The following is a 15,228-nucleotide window of genomic DNA, read 5'->3' as shown; positions in this document are numbered from 1 at the left end:
GCGAGCTGTGTCAGTCGCTGTTACGGCACGGTGGATTATTTTTAGCAATCCTGTTTTATCTCAACATTATAGGAAATAGTTATTCTTTCTTTACAAAGTTGGATTAAATTTTGTCTTTTTACATGCTTTTGTTATCCAAATGCCTAGATTAAAACGTTTATTTGTTTTCAAATGGATTACTTTGACTGTTCTAATAATGTAGCATTCATCAAATATGCTAAGTCTTCAAAGGACTCCTTTATCTAATGTCTTTCACAATTTAAAATTCCATATTTTGTTTTGCTTCATTTTAAAGTCTGCAGCAATGGTAAATTGAATAATATTATTATATTTAACATCCATTCAACCACTAACAATCTTCTCTCGATTACCCTCGATGATATATAATTTTGAAGATAAGACATATTTATACAATAGAATAACTTACTGTCATTATCTAAAATTATTTAAAGATGCTCCTCCGCCGACAGAACATAAATGATATTCATCATTTGAATAATAATTGGTGTTTAATCGTGCATAAATATGTCTAATTAGCACAAAAATAATATAAAATTTATTCATTTTGCTTTTGGTGCATGTGTAATCATTACATCATTCCATATAGGGTATAGTACCAAGGATTTATGTTCGGGATGCAATTAATTACTTTTGATATTTTTACCTTGAAGTAAAATTAAATGCTCAAACTTTTCAACCGTTGTAATGGTGTTAAGTAAGTAACTTTTGTAACGGAAGAAAAGTACTTAATCGCCTGCTCCTATTTTTGATGGTGAAACATTCCATTTGTCAGCGGTGGAGCATCTTTAAGTAATTAGTCTTATACTGTACATAGAAAGGCATCTGATGCAATGGCTATTATGGTTGGAGTCCCACAGGGGTCAATATTGGACCTTTTTTTATTTTGTTGTTTTTTATTTTTACTTTTTACTTCGCTTTATGCTATCGCTGATACTCCACATGCATTGACATATTTGTTTAAAAGTAAACTAAGACAAACAAACATCTTGTCTGAAAGCTGGTTAGTCAAATGTTAGTCAAATTAACTTTTGAAAAACAATTAATCTTTCTTGATTCGTAGAAAATAAAATAAGTCAAATCATATTCCAATGTTCAAGAAAAGCCTTCACGTTAATGAGGTCAAATCACACAAATATCATACCAAACAAATAAATCTAGTCTGGTTTTAAATTTTAAGTACCAACAATGCTGATCAGTTTACAGGAATTAACAATCGTTTTAGAAAAAGATTAAATGCTAAATCATGCTCTGGGCTTCCTATTGTCAATATGATAGATCCGCTAGTTATCAGTATTAGGTTAGGGCGCCTGATAAAGACACTACATCCATGTTCACTATATGTTAGGTAATAGTTCTAAACTGTTTATCAATAGTGCTAGCTTCTCCCTCGGCAATCTATCAGGCGTTATGCATTAAACGACAACCCTTTATATAAGTTATTAGAACAAGCAAATAGTATAATAGAAATGTTATTGTTTTTTTACTCTTCAATGCATACTGACGTTGAAAAAAGCAAATATCATTTAAAAATTCAAACATAGATGCTATTCAATGACAAACTGACGACAAAATCAACAAAATAACCTACAATCATTTAACACTAATATATGTTTATATTAGTACAATCGACGGGAACCGTGGTCATGCAGGTCCTGCCACCAACATAAAATGCCTGCAGTTAAGCGAAACATTTTTAGGTGGTTTTACCAAAGATATATGATCAGTGTTACATTTTTTAATCTATACAAGATATTACTTCTTATTCACCAGTCTGCAGGCGGTATGATGAACCTTAACCGAAGTGAAATATTATTTGATAAATCAATAATACTTGAGAACTAAATCGCTTTGTTGATTCGAATCCTGGTCACGGCAGGGAGCTGTGTCAGTCGCTGTTACGGTACGGCATATTATTTTAGCATTCCTTTTTGTTTTATCTCAGCATTCTCATTTTATTTTTGTTTTAATTCAGATTTTCCAAAATAAGATAGAATTCATAATTGATATTGTGTGTCTGTATTGTCCGTATATAACAGCTATACTTATATGAGTCATCAGCGGTACAAAATACGAATTTACCAGTTGTTATTGCATAGGAAACATAGCGATGCTCTATTGTAAATTTGTATTTTAACTAAACGTTGTAAATAAAAAAGTCGTAGATTCGTATTCGTATGTTCTGAACATACCATTTATGTTAATATGTATTTAATTAATTTACAGTGGCTACCGATTTAATTCACGGTTAATATATTTTCGAATTGCATTGACAAATTTATTCTATATTTACGTTTAAGGTTTCCCGTATGTAACGTTAATTCATTTAATATATTGTTTATAGTAGATCGATTGATATGACATTAAACTTAGTAAATTTGTCGATTTTAATTTAGGATTGACACCATTCCCAAACGTGTTCAGTACATCATACTATAATCATACAACAAACATGGTAGACAGCAGTTAATATAACTAGCCAATCACAGAAAATGTTTATTCACAGTTGAGACTAACTTTATCTTTATTGGTAACAAAAATAATTTTTTAAAGATGCTCCACCGCTGACAAATGGTTTTTTTTCGCTATCAAAAACAGGAACAGACGATTTTGTATTTTTCTTCTGTTGCAAAAATTACTTACTTTACACCATTACCACCATTGAAAAGTTTGAGCTTCTAATTTTACTTTAAGTTAAAAATATGAAAAATAATTAATTGCATCCCGAAAAAATTCCGTGTCACTAAGGAATGAAGTACTAATTGCGCATGCACCAATGTCGAAATAAATTATTTTATATTATATTTTTGTGTTAATTAGACACATATATACACGACTAAACACCAATTATTGTTCAAATGATGAATATTATTTATGCTCTGTCGGCGGTGGAGCATCTTTAAACAATACTGCACATTCACGGTGAAAATAAATTACAAGGCCACTCCGTGAATGTTTTGTCTCGACTACTCACCTAACCTACCCAGCAGTTTGCGTTCATTTCTCGTCGATGTGCTTCTACTTAGGTAGTTTTAAGTGTCCAGAATTTCCATCATTATACCTATCAGACTGTGTCGTCTCTGCCTTTAGGAACCAGCTGTATCTCCATGGCATGTGATATCACTAGTTAGCGCGTCACATTGTGCTTCCAATACTCTGTCATCCAAAGGTTCTGTTTTATATTTTAGTGGAAAAAACTCTCGAACAAGCAATTAATTAGCAAGTAAAGGGAAACTAAATACGTTGATAAAAAATATAAAGTATAATTATATACCGCATGATGGTATTAACAAAGGTTAACATATTTCTATATACATTGTATTTGTAAAAATGCATCTGTAACAGCTTTTGAAAGACGTTTAGTTAAAACAATACAGATTGAAGACCATCAATTTTAAGCGTGTAAAAAATATTGATTCCCGAAAGAATCATATGTCGTATGCATGATGAATACATTCAGTACAATTCACAGCAAGAATAGGAAAAAACTTGGATAGGAATTCACTTAGCAATTTTACTTTGACCTGATTATTTAGTTTAAAAATAATGTGTTTGTAGTAAATTATGGATTTTTAATCAAGATTTTGAAAGTTATTTACTCAAATATGTCATTCTCATAGATTTGCTTAGAATTTGACTTGGATATTTCTAACCTATAGCATCCTCCTGTGTGATCTTTGTATGGGCATACATCGAATTTTAGCTATCTTACAGAAAATAGTAATATTTCCTGTGGAGTATTGGTCAGACATTTGAACAAATATATAATTCCATTGAACTACAACATGGAGTAGAGGAAGGAATGCTATTAATATTGTCCGGATCTATTCCACGTAATCTTTTGTTTTCAAATTTGTTTGTGTGTTTTTTCAATACCGAAAGTACATTGATTGCTGTAATTCTGTGAGGATTGATACAGAGCTGTGGGATATAGTTTTAAAAACATGTTTTAAATCATGCAGCAAACACTTAAGGTTGATATTTGATCGAACGAATTCAATATATTCCATGACGTGATTAGGAATGGCATGCAATACAAAGTCGAGTCATTTGAAACATTTTGCTTTCAGGGAGCTACCATAGAAAATATAGAAAATATAGCATGCTCGTAATGTATCACGATTTATATAGTGTGCTAAATTCTATAATGTTATTCTGATATAATTGTTATGTCTCATACACTTATCAGTTTTTTAATGTAACATCCGTAAAAATTGCATCGAATGTTGGAAATCAATTATTGAGTGAGTTTGAAGTGAAGCAACATAATATAAAATCCTACAAGTCATGTGCCGAAGTATAGTAATTAATCAACATTTTAAGCATTGAGGAAAATATCCAGAGCTTTCTCATTCTTATTTGTGTTAGCAGCAACGGGTTATAATCAATTTTACAGCAAATGCTAGTATCGTATGTTTTTCACAGTTGAGTCCTATTAGAAACATGCCTCCAAGGAGCTACCATAGAATATACATAGGGGGTGGTTATAGTATTGTTTGTTTTGTTACCAAAAAAGGTACATGTATTGTATCATACTGTCTGTACTGTGGCTAAGTCTACATTGTAGAACAACTCTATTATCTTATCGTTATGTCAAATGCCATTATCAGTTAATATCAGTTAATATTCATACGTTATATTATGTGACGTTTGTTTAATAAAAACCCTCACACATTTAGGTCATTATTTTATAAGAAATAATATCTGCTTCAATTCACTTATTCAATTATCAGATATTTAATGGATAATTTTCAGGTCGCTGAGGGCGATGGTCTAAGAGACATATCGAAACATGTCTTGCATATCCGCCAATACAGCCGTGATCGTATAGTGGTTAGTACTTCGCGTTGTGGCCGCGACAACCCAGGTTCGAATCCTGGTCACGGCAGCGAGCTGTGTCAGTCGCTGTTACGGCACGGCGGATTATTTTTAGCATTCCCTTTTATTATATCTTAATAACAAAGTATTTTTTTTTCAAAACTATGTATTTTTTAATGCTTTGTCAGTAAGTGCCTGGTAAAACGATAAAACGTACAGGCCTACTATACTTCATGAGTTCTATCTGATGTATATCAGACTTAAATATAATGTTTTGTACTTTCAGAGGGGGCGTGTACGTTTCCTGCCGAACTAGATGGTGCTTGGTACAGTTCCCACAAAGGGCTACTGACCTTCAACTCAACAGCTCTGACGGGCTACCCCATTGCCATGTCAGCTTTGGTTACCTCCCTTGATTTCACGTGCGAGGAACAGAACGGCTACAAATATTTCCTCAGGTATGTCATGTCAACAGAACCTGTTTTTAGAAGCAAGGCAACTATCTTTTGATGCTATAAGACTCATTGCCTTCATTAGAAATCAAATCTCAGGCGAGCAAGCAAGCGAACGTGTAATGTAGATGTCTTAACTAATACGAATGTCAACAGGAACAAAAATCTGTGTAATGTTTCATGTCATGCTTTAGCATATAATAGTTCATATTTTGTTATCATCTATTGTCTGAAGGTTCGCATTGGTTTGTTAAACTTTGACGAGACTAGTTCTGGTTTTAAGGTTTCTTTTCTATTTTTTCACTCTATTTTTTATTTGTGTGCTTATGTTGTTGAATGGATTGGTATTTTCATTCTATGTTTTATATTCACAGAGCCACAGAAACAGCGTTTATTTTTGGGAACGACTACCGGGGCTACCTGTGTTTACAACTACGCAGAGTATCCGCGTACAAATACTACTACTATATAGGAACACGTAAGTACATATACTTTGGACATGTCATGTGATGCAGTTTATAAAATTGTTCACCGACATAGTTTGATGCATGTACCAATTTCTGATTGATAAGGTGGGATTTTTGGTGTCTTTGGAAGCGTGGTTCCGAGAGAGTTCATGTGTGCTCCGAGAGAGTTCATGTTGTGCTCCGAGAGAGTTCATGTTGAGTCGAGTTCAGTTGTGCTCCGAGAGAGTTCATGTTGTGCCTCTTGGTAATAGTTGAGTGTTTTGCCCTCTCTCACTGCTAACGACACCGAAAAAACAGTTATGCTTACACCAAACGCTCGAGATACAAAACAGACGAATAATAACAAGCATTGAACAACAGGCGCCTCAACACAAAACATAATATTTCAAAATAGTATAATTCCTAGCATCAACTTTGTTTTTTACAAATAATAACCCACATGATGATTTTGGTTATATTGTAGAACTGAGTACCACCAACAACGATTACATATATGCCCGTGTGGACGGACTTGCTGTGTCCATGTCGGACGCCTGTAACGCACCTGAGCCGTACCACGATGGCTCATTTATCACGCTAATAAAAAACGGTGAGACAATTTACTACATATTGATCGCCTTGTCAATAGTACATGAATATTAACCCATGTTTCCAAAATATCATAACAATGAATAGAAAGTATCCTTATTAACAAAGTCATAACAATTAAATATGTCTGAGTTCAGTTTATGTGAATGGGTTACTTTTCAATAAAATTCAGGAAACACGTAAGCCACGGACAGACGGTAAATGCCACTGGCATTGGATGACTATCATTCTTTCATTCATAATCTCTATACATAGCCAAGGTTGATAAACTGGCTGAAACTGACAAATTATAAATGATTTAATCTATTATGTTTTTGAAAGATACTGTGAGACAGTCAGAATCTTTAATTTATATTTTCAACTATTTATTTAAGTTTAAAACTTATATAATGTAGGTATTTTTGAAAAAGACATGTGCATGGATATTTCAACTGATTTCACAACTAATTGATTGGTAGGTTCTGTTGAATCCGGACATGCGCAGGCAACTTGTCCAGAGGCTTTCCTGGCAAAATACGACAATATAACGGTATCGAATGCTGCCGGAAGTACTACATGCACCGGAAACACATTTGACGCATGCTCTGACAAAACACTTCTTAATCATACATATGCCTCTTGTACATCCGGTCTTATCTTTTCAAGTGAGTTAAAATCTATTATTGTTTGTTCCCGAGAGATTATTTATTATTTTACCAACTCTAAAAATTTCTCATTTTTTCACAATCATGATCGAATAAAATCTTAATAATAAAATAATTCTAACACCATATATTATATACATGTATATTTGTGTTTTAAAAATGTTATTGGCTATTATTTATATAGAAAAATGTATATCGGAGATTTCTTTGTTTGGCAATTTCTTCTAAAATACCGTTTTAATGGAAGCTCAAATTTTCATTTTGACAAATCAAAAACTAAGCACCGTGCATAATCTAATTCTGTAACTGATGTATTGAGTTGTATATTTTGGGTAGCATTTAACATTGCCAAATATTCTATAATATCACAAATATGCATACTTTCCATGATAACCCAAGTGGTTACTTTGACATTTTCAAATAAATCACAATCAATTTTCAGGCGGGGGTTCATTGACCTGCCTCCATTCCATCGCTAACGACAGCTACACATTCTTATCGGTGTGGAATAATGACGTCACTGTAGACGGCTCCACCACACACCGGTTTAGCTGTTTTGTAAGTAGCTTTTATATTGTATGTATAGGAGGTGTGACAAACAGAGAGTTTCTTCAATTTTGTGATCACTTGAGTTCTACTTAATCAGTTCACGTTTGAAATTTCTTGAATACACGGATGTTTACATAGTTCCATGTCATTATTTCCGGATTTTGGAGATTTTCAAATGTATCGGACGTCGTTTCGAGGAACATGTACAAACACAGGTAGGCCCACTACTGTAAACGTTTACCGCTCTCAAAATGTTAGCTTATATTTATATTGTTGTTTCAAACACTTCAATAAATATTAGAGATATCTATTACAAGTATTGTAAAGCTACAATTGTAGGATTCCGTTTCATTGATATTTCGAAACACCCAAACGTACATTGCGTATGTAAGGCCTACTCTCGCCGATTCACAGTAGATAACGTATTGTATGTATGTATACATGTTGTGTTGTCTGGCATGTTTTTATATAAAAACATGTGTTCCCATAAAGATAAAAAAAGTGTTAATTTTTCCATTTTGTTCACGTTGAAATAATAAATGAATAACAAAATAATGCGAAAGAAGCAAGCATAGATAAAACACACATGGATAACAAATATAACTGACGTTACTGGGTAAGGAGAATAGAACCAGGCACTGGGGAGTAGTGAGGGTTCTCCTCTCCATTGAAGACACGCCATTATGTATGTTAACTCTATGGTGAGTGAGACTCAGACAATGATTAACATCGATAACATTAATAGAATTAAAAGTCTAATGATTTAAAGAATGAGAATTATATATCACAATGCCTTATTTAGTACAATATTAAGTTTATTAAAACAAGAATTTATGATATCAATTCTAGATTATATCTCAGACTGGTGATGTGACGTACGCTACTGAGGTTCCTAACTTCTGTTCGGACACCTCCCATACATCTACATATGTTACCAGCCCGGGAATCTCTCATATCTACTCTTCTAGAACTGGTGAGCGAATTATGACCGAATTTATTGCAAATTTTGTGTTCTGTAACAACTCGTATGAAGTGAAAGACATTTACCATATAATCTGCAACACCAATTAACATCCTAATTATCAGCTAATTGATAAATTTGGAATCTTTGTTGAAGACAAGGTGTAGAATATCAACTTGATAGAATCAATTGTAAAAATACATACCAACCGAATCACATGTCCTTAATACTTAAATTATAACTTGTTATCTATTAAATTATCACAAACATATTATTGCATAACATTTAATTGAATAATATTTTTTTCTTTCCATAGAGACCTGTGGTAAGTACACCATTTTTCCACATTCTTATAATTTCTTCTATTTTTTTCGATTTTCAATTATTTATTCTTAATAATTTAAAAAGTGCGATTACTTCACAGTAAATTCTATGAAAAATTTAAAAGAAAAATCTAAACTTTTATTTTTAAATCCAATTTGGTTTTATTTGTCTGTTTCATGTAAAATCTTGATATTGATATAATGAGATATCATATTTAAAATTACATTTCAGTCCCAACATCCGCCTTACCCGACTATATGACATACATAATCATCATTATAGTTGGCGCTGTAGTGCTCGTCATACTTATCATTGCAATGATATGCTGCATTAAGAATCGACATAGACTCAAACAGTGCTGCAAGTCTTGCTGTTCACGACAGAAAGGACAGCGAAAGAGTTCGGGTTCTAGCTGGAGTTCACAGAAGGGGCTTACACCGCTCGACCCAAAACGACGAGGAGACTGGCGTATAAACAGAATAAGTTTAAATATGATACAACCCGTGGGTAAAGTAGAGTTACTATATCACAAAAGTCCTTCCGTAAAAAGCACCACATCCAGACGTTCGTCGTTAGGCAGCATTGCTAGTTTTGGGAGCATGTTCAGTCTTAACTTTAAGTCCTGAATGTATTATGGATAAATGACAATCAAGGTGCTGTAGAAATTATACAATGTATGTGAATACTGCGTAGAATCATTTCACATTTAGTCTAATTATTAAATGATACCTGGAGATATGTACAATATTGCTTAGCCCATTAAAAACATCATTTGTGAATACATGTAGTTATTGAAAATTCACATTGTGTATATGATTTTTGTTAGAGATTTCAAAAAAGCGTGTATAGAAATAAGTTTTCCATTGCTCCAAACCTATTATTTAGAGGAATATTATTTTCGCATATCTTTCCATTTAATCCACATCTTTGAACTGAATGTTGCCATTATTCTTATGGACACTGTATGGTTATCCGTTATCGCTCACGATTTGTTTTGATGGAATTTGGTAAGCATATTCTTAATTTCGGTTTTAATTTGATTCTTAATTTCGGTTTTAATTAGATTCTTAATTTCGGTTTTAATTGCTTAGTGTGCATCAGTCTAACATCTATCGCTATGAATATCGGTGAATAATTAGATAACTATACTTTATATGATTTGGATATATAGACACCATCTGCCGCATGTACCACAAACATGTAGTTTTGAACATAAGTAGACAGAAGCGAATGTCGGATGTAAATACGGGTCCTGTGAACACGGAAACTGTTAGATTGTATTGTGAGAAAATATATTTGTTTTTTTGTACACAGTATCTAATCACAGTTGTTGATTTGAGTGTTTCAAGTATAACGATCGACAACTCCCTGTAAATTGCATTGCACATTGTTTATAGGTGTTAAGTAATATAATGTAAAAGTGAATGCATAACAATAGCTATTGTACAGACATGTATTGACAATTATCTGGTGATTTCTCGTCTTCCCTATCTGTCTGTGTGATGCTACACTACACCTTAGCTAGCAGCTAAAAATTACCAAGAATTATACCATGGAGGAAATGACAATGATAAGAGAGATAGATATTTTCAAATAAAAGTATTGTAGATTTTTTGTTTTTACATTAGAGTATTTCATTATGCCGATAACGTCAAAGAATTGTGATATCAATATATCTTCCTAACTGTGATAATGTTAGATGCATCTAAAACGAAAGTAACGATAGGATTTTTATTACCATGGATTGATGCCATTCTGTTATGTTTTTGATGGTTGATACATGTTGAATCTGTGATATTTATTCATATTGGCAATCGTCGGTAAATTCTACGAAATTGCCTAAATGTTCACATTTAAAAAGTACCGGCGATTCCATATTGTCCTTTGACACTTTACGTTTTGTTTGAATACAAAATACAAAACGTATAATACATTATTGATAATGTTGATATTGTGTGAAATTGAATATAATTGACATACGTATGCTCCATAACTGTTAACCAATTGATATGCTCTTATTCAAATGTGAATGATATTAAACATTCATTTATCAGAGCGAAATACATTCTTTTTACATTTTATACATTTGAGTTTTTTTAAAAATTCGGTGATATATTTTCATATACCATTTAACCATGCACTTAACTAGTTTCCTTTTTAGCATTACTTACTAAAACTACATCAAAAAAGATGTTGAAAATCAGCACAAATTCTTAAAATAAATTCAGATCACCTGTAACGTTCCATTTACTGACCTTTAACAAACTTTTGCTACCTCGGTCAAAGTCTCTTGTTCAGTGACAAATTCTGCATTAATACTAATTTATAATATTTGAGGAGAAGCAATGGCCGTGATAATATTTAATAAAAACTCTGCAATCAAATTTGCTGAGTTGTCTTTCTTTGATCAGCTGACAGCTTCGTAATTAATATTTGAGAATAAATTCATTTACATTCCGAAGATGATTCAGAAGTAATTTTTGAAAATAATGACACGATGAATATTCAAGGGCTGATAACTCCACACAACAGTGCTTAATGGCAGTGATCAAAGTTATCTCTTTGTATCCTTGACGATGTTCCGAACACAAAGTATCCGAGCATTGCCCCGAGTATAAGCGCTGCACAAAGCCACGTGTTGTAGGTCATGAAGATCAACATCATACTGTAACTCCACAGCATCTGTATCATGTGCAGGATAGACTGTAGGATGTGTCCATAGGTAAACAAATCTCTCCTGGAATAGCAACAAATAATTCTGGGCATTTTGGACAGGAATTGCTTTCAATTTATTCCTTTGTATTGTTGTGTTATATATTTTGAGAAATCGGCTTAATTTGCATTTAGGAAAGCTTTGCACAAGAGAAAGATCAACAATTTACTTTTTTCAACCATGATGTTGCTACATTCCTATCTCCATTTGGTGGAAATATTATCGAAAAACTATAAAACCCAAAAATCAAATAGAATGCAAACCGAGACTTCCAAAATTAATATAAATGATTTTTGTTCATGACATATCAAAATGGACAAAGATATCACAATGTCTCCCTCTCATGTTTAAGTTATCTTTAACACGACGATGATTATGACACATGGCGTACAGAAAAGCCAATGTTCAAACATACTTCTTCATACGGCTTCCTTATCACTGATATCTATAAGGTTATATGCGATCACGCTTACAACGTATACATATACTTTTCTGATACAGAGTATAGATAAAACTGAACTGTGGTACCTGTGACGACATTTGTTTTAAGACTTTTCTGATACAGAGAATAGATTAAACTGACAAATGGTACCTGTGACGACATTGTATTAAGACTTTTCTGATACAGAGTATAGATAAAACTGACCAGTGGTACCTGTGACGACATTGTTTTAAGACTTTTCTGATATAAGAATAGATTAACTAACAATGACTGACAGGTATAGTACAACTGACCATGTACGTGACCATTGTATTAAGACTTTTCTGATACAGAATAGTTAACTGACAATGTACCGTGACGACATTGTGACTTCTTAACAGAGTATATAAACGACAGTGCTACCTGACGACATTGTTTAAGACTTATCTGATACAGAGTATAATATAAAACTGACCAGTAGTACCTGTGACGACACTTGTTTTAAGACTTTTCTGATACAGAGTATAGATAAAACTGACCAGTAGTACCTGTGACGACACTTGTTTTAAGACTTTTCTGATACAAAGTATAGATAAAACCGACCAGTGGTACCTTTGACGAGATTTGTTTCAGGATTTTTTTCTGATACAAAGTATAGATATAAACTGACCAGTGGTACCTGTGACGACATTTGTTTTCTGGTGTTACAGAGTTGTTGTCTCTGTAGGGCAGCCATTGCAGACATAAGTCCCTAAAAGACTTCAGACCCTCGTACAGGAAGGCAAATGCGAACACACATACACATCCTACGGCTAGTCCTACAACGTTAATGAGGAATCCAATGAACAGCATTTATTATAAAAAAATTAAGGACACATTAATCAAATGCATGAAGAAAGTAAATACAAAAAAAAAAAAAAAAATAAAGAAAATATATATTAACACTGAAGTAAAATACGTCTTAATGATCTTTTCTTTTGTATTCTTATGCTAGATGTGTTTTGTGGTCTTCATATTTCGTATTGACGTAATTGTATAATCATGAATTTAATGCAAAAATACAAATAAGATAAAACTAAAATACCTCCATGCGTAGTGGTCTTTAAAACTTCAAATAAAATATATTGACAGTGTTCTGTATGGAAATGCATCTGTAAAGATATGTAATAAGTAAATAAGAAGAAATTATAAAATATCTACAAGAAGTTGAATCCCATTTTCCTTTAATTTATATGAAATTAAGAAATATAAACTTGTAACAATATATAAGGTTTGATATGTCAATGAAATAAAATAAGATTATGTATACGTCCTTCTAAGTCAGGTTAAAATGTATTGGTAATTACATGCGACTAAAGCTGAAATTTGAAAAGGATTAAAGTATCAAAATGACTGTATTGAAATATACAAACTATCCACGAGTTCAGATTTGTGATATACGCTATAGATATGTTTAATTTCTGTCTTTCTACTTACCGCCATATTTGGCATTCCACAGTCCTCCGGAGACGTAACGTTTTCCTCAAGTAGAACTGCCATTATTTCGTTTGAATATTTTGGTGATACTATCACTATATCAACACTAGAACGTCGGCTGCGTAAAATAAGTATTATCGTCCAATAACCTATCAAGGCTTCATGAGGATGCATACCTCAGTAATTTATGTACATTTCTTATTGTAATTAACTTTGCTTATTGGTGCTCATGGTTAGTAAACAATGGTGCTAAACTAAAACATGTTATTCAAGGTCTCGTTCGTGCTGATAGCAGCATCAAATTAAACAATTGTTTACCCCTGTTCTGTGTAGAAGTCTCCTCCGTGATATGGACACCATACAGCCGTATACTTAATCGTTTTTGGTATGTTTATAAATAAACAAATGAGTAAATTAAGGTAAATGTTTTAATGCTAAAAACAACAAAAGAAATTAAAATAGTCAATTAATCAACACACATCATATTTTATTTACAAGAACATGATAATATCAATATGAATTAGACCTTATAGTATGTACTATTTTAGCCCTCTTGTTAAAAATGCAAAGTACTAATGATGCTACTGGAACACAATTAACATTCTAAATTATTCGTTTCACCCCGTCTATTCGCTGGAATGAAACGAAGGGAAGAAACTCTAAATCTGATTCATCAGAATGACAAAGTAATCTTGTACAATGTCATGATTTCATGATTAAGTGGTGATTTCAATTTCAGAAGAGCTATTTTGACATTCATAAAGAGATTTATCATAACATTTCGGTAATCATAACAAAAACAATTAGAAGCATCCATTGCACTGAAGCTGATAATGATCAAATACCTATCCAGGTTTACATGAACTTGATTGGAGAAAAGATATATGGCATAGACGTCTATCTAACTTAATTGAGGTATCAACTATTGTATTAATTAAAAGTACATTTGAAATGCTCTGAAGACGTCCAGACTTGGTTTATGGAGGGTTTGTTGCCCTGTTGATGTCCTATAATTTGGAACAAAGAGTGAATTCAATACTGCCTGCCTACAGTCCTAAACGGCGTCTTACATGTACCAATTACATTTAGTTTGAAATAAGTTGTTCAAGGCGTGGACAACTAATTAAGTTAGAGTAACACTATGTACACTGCATTGAGGTTTCCATTGTATGAATTAAATCTAACATTTGAATGACAAACCACACCAGCAGACATCTAAACTCCAAAATTGACAGAGACAAAATAGTGACGACATTTTGCTGAAGATTCCCAAAGAAATCAGAAATGACAGGTATGTATTTGGTGCCTATTTATATAGTGTGTTAAATATAATACAATTTAGGGAAACACTCAAAACAATAGATGGATTTAATAATGGAATACATTTGTAGTCGACTATTTTCACGGATCATATTTTTGGACCTAAAACTAAAAAAAGTTAGCGTATCAAAACTTTGCCATTTAGCTTCAAGGGTGTTTATATATGAACATGTATATAAAAATTCGTCATATTTTACAGATCAAAATTTTGAAAAATTATCCTCTCTTGGAAACGTTATAGAATGTATCCAGGAATCTTAAAGGGAATTTGTACTTTTAATCTCGGGGTGGATATAAATTGTAATGTTGTAGGTGATGAAAACGTTGTGTAGATAAGAACAGCAGCAGGTGGTGGAACCTAGTAGTTGTTGTGATGGTCAATGTAGATGCACAGGAGAGATCCACAATATGGAATGCAAGCAGAACGTTCGGAGCTGCTGTTAAGATATAGGTGGAAATATAACAGTTGAACATCAA

General features: G+C 32.7%; 2 protein-coding genes and 1 non-coding gene across 4 annotated transcripts; 2 read left to right on the top strand and 1 right to left on the bottom strand.

Annotated features, from left to right (window-relative positions):
• Positions 1 to 4,834: 4,834 nt before the first annotated feature.
• Trnah-gug (transfer RNA histidin (anticodon GUG)) lies at positions 4,835 to 4,906 on the top strand. The gene has a single exon. It is a non-coding gene; the product is annotated as a tRNA-His (tRNA).
• A 214-nt stretch (positions 4,907 to 5,120) lies between these two features.
• Positions 5,121 to 9,642, top strand: LOC138328403 (uncharacterized). Its single transcript, XM_069275202.1, has 6 exons — positions 5,121 to 5,294; positions 5,663 to 5,766; positions 6,219 to 6,344; positions 6,802 to 6,987; positions 7,430 to 7,545; positions 8,386 to 9,642. Exons 1-6 carry the CDS (start codon positions 5,227 to 5,229, stop codon positions 8,605 to 8,607), a joined length of 822 nt encoding a protein of 273 aa, XP_069131303.1. The 5' UTR covers positions 5,121 to 5,226; the 3' UTR covers positions 8,608 to 9,642.
• Positions 8,958 to 13,618, bottom strand: LOC138328404 (high affinity copper uptake protein 1-like). 2 transcript variants are annotated; one of them, XM_069275204.1, is made up of 4 exons: positions 13,432 to 13,618; positions 13,040 to 13,106; positions 12,635 to 12,773; positions 8,958 to 11,558 (listed from the first exon to the last, which is right to left on the bottom strand). In XM_069275204.1, the coding sequence occupies exons 1-4, from the start codon at positions 13,603 to 13,605 to the stop codon at positions 11,357 to 11,359; spliced, it is 582 nt and encodes a 193-aa protein (XP_069131305.1). In that variant the 5' UTR covers positions 13,606 to 13,618; the 3' UTR covers positions 8,958 to 11,356. The 2 variants fall into 2 exon arrangements, with proteins under 2 accessions (XP_069131305.1, XP_069131304.1); XM_069275203.1 differs by having other exon boundaries at positions 12,626 to 12,773; positions 13,432 to 13,612.
• Between the last annotated feature and the right edge of the window lie 1,610 nt (positions 13,619 to 15,228).

Source organism: Argopecten irradians, chromosome 7 (assembly GCF_041381155.1).
Source record: "Argopecten irradians isolate NY chromosome 7, Ai_NY, whole genome shotgun sequence".
NCBI classification, from domain to species: domain Eukaryota; kingdom Metazoa; phylum Mollusca; class Bivalvia; order Pectinida; family Pectinidae; genus Argopecten; species Argopecten irradians.
Note: the sequence above shows the minus strand (reverse complement) of the source record. Positions and strands in the feature narration are given on the sequence as shown.

Bases quoted from the DNA above. Each gene is read 5' to 3' on its own strand.
- LOC138328403 (XM_069275202.1), top strand. From the start codon at position 5,227: ATGTCAGCTTTGGTTACCTCCCTTGATTTCACGTGCGAGGAACAGAAC. The intron at 5,767-6,218 runs GTAAGTACATAT...GTTATATTGTAG, and splicing joins CTACTACTATATAGGAACAC to AACTGAGTACCACCAACAAC. The intron at 7,546-8,385 runs GTAAGTAGCTTT...TATCAATTCTAG, and splicing joins CACACCGGTTTAGCTGTTTT to ATTATATCTCAGACTGGTGA.
- LOC138328404 (XM_069275203.1), bottom strand. From the start codon at position 13,605: ATGCATCCTCATGAAGCCTTGATAGGTTATTGGACGATAATACTTATT. The intron at 12,774-13,039 runs GTATTTTAGTTT...TTAACGTTGTAG, and splicing joins AAAGACCACTACGCATGGAG to GACTAGCCGTAGGATGTGTA. The intron at 11,559-12,625 runs GTCAGTTTATAT...TTGCTATTCCAG, and splicing joins TGTCGTCACAGGTACCACTG to GAGAGATTTGTTTACCTATG.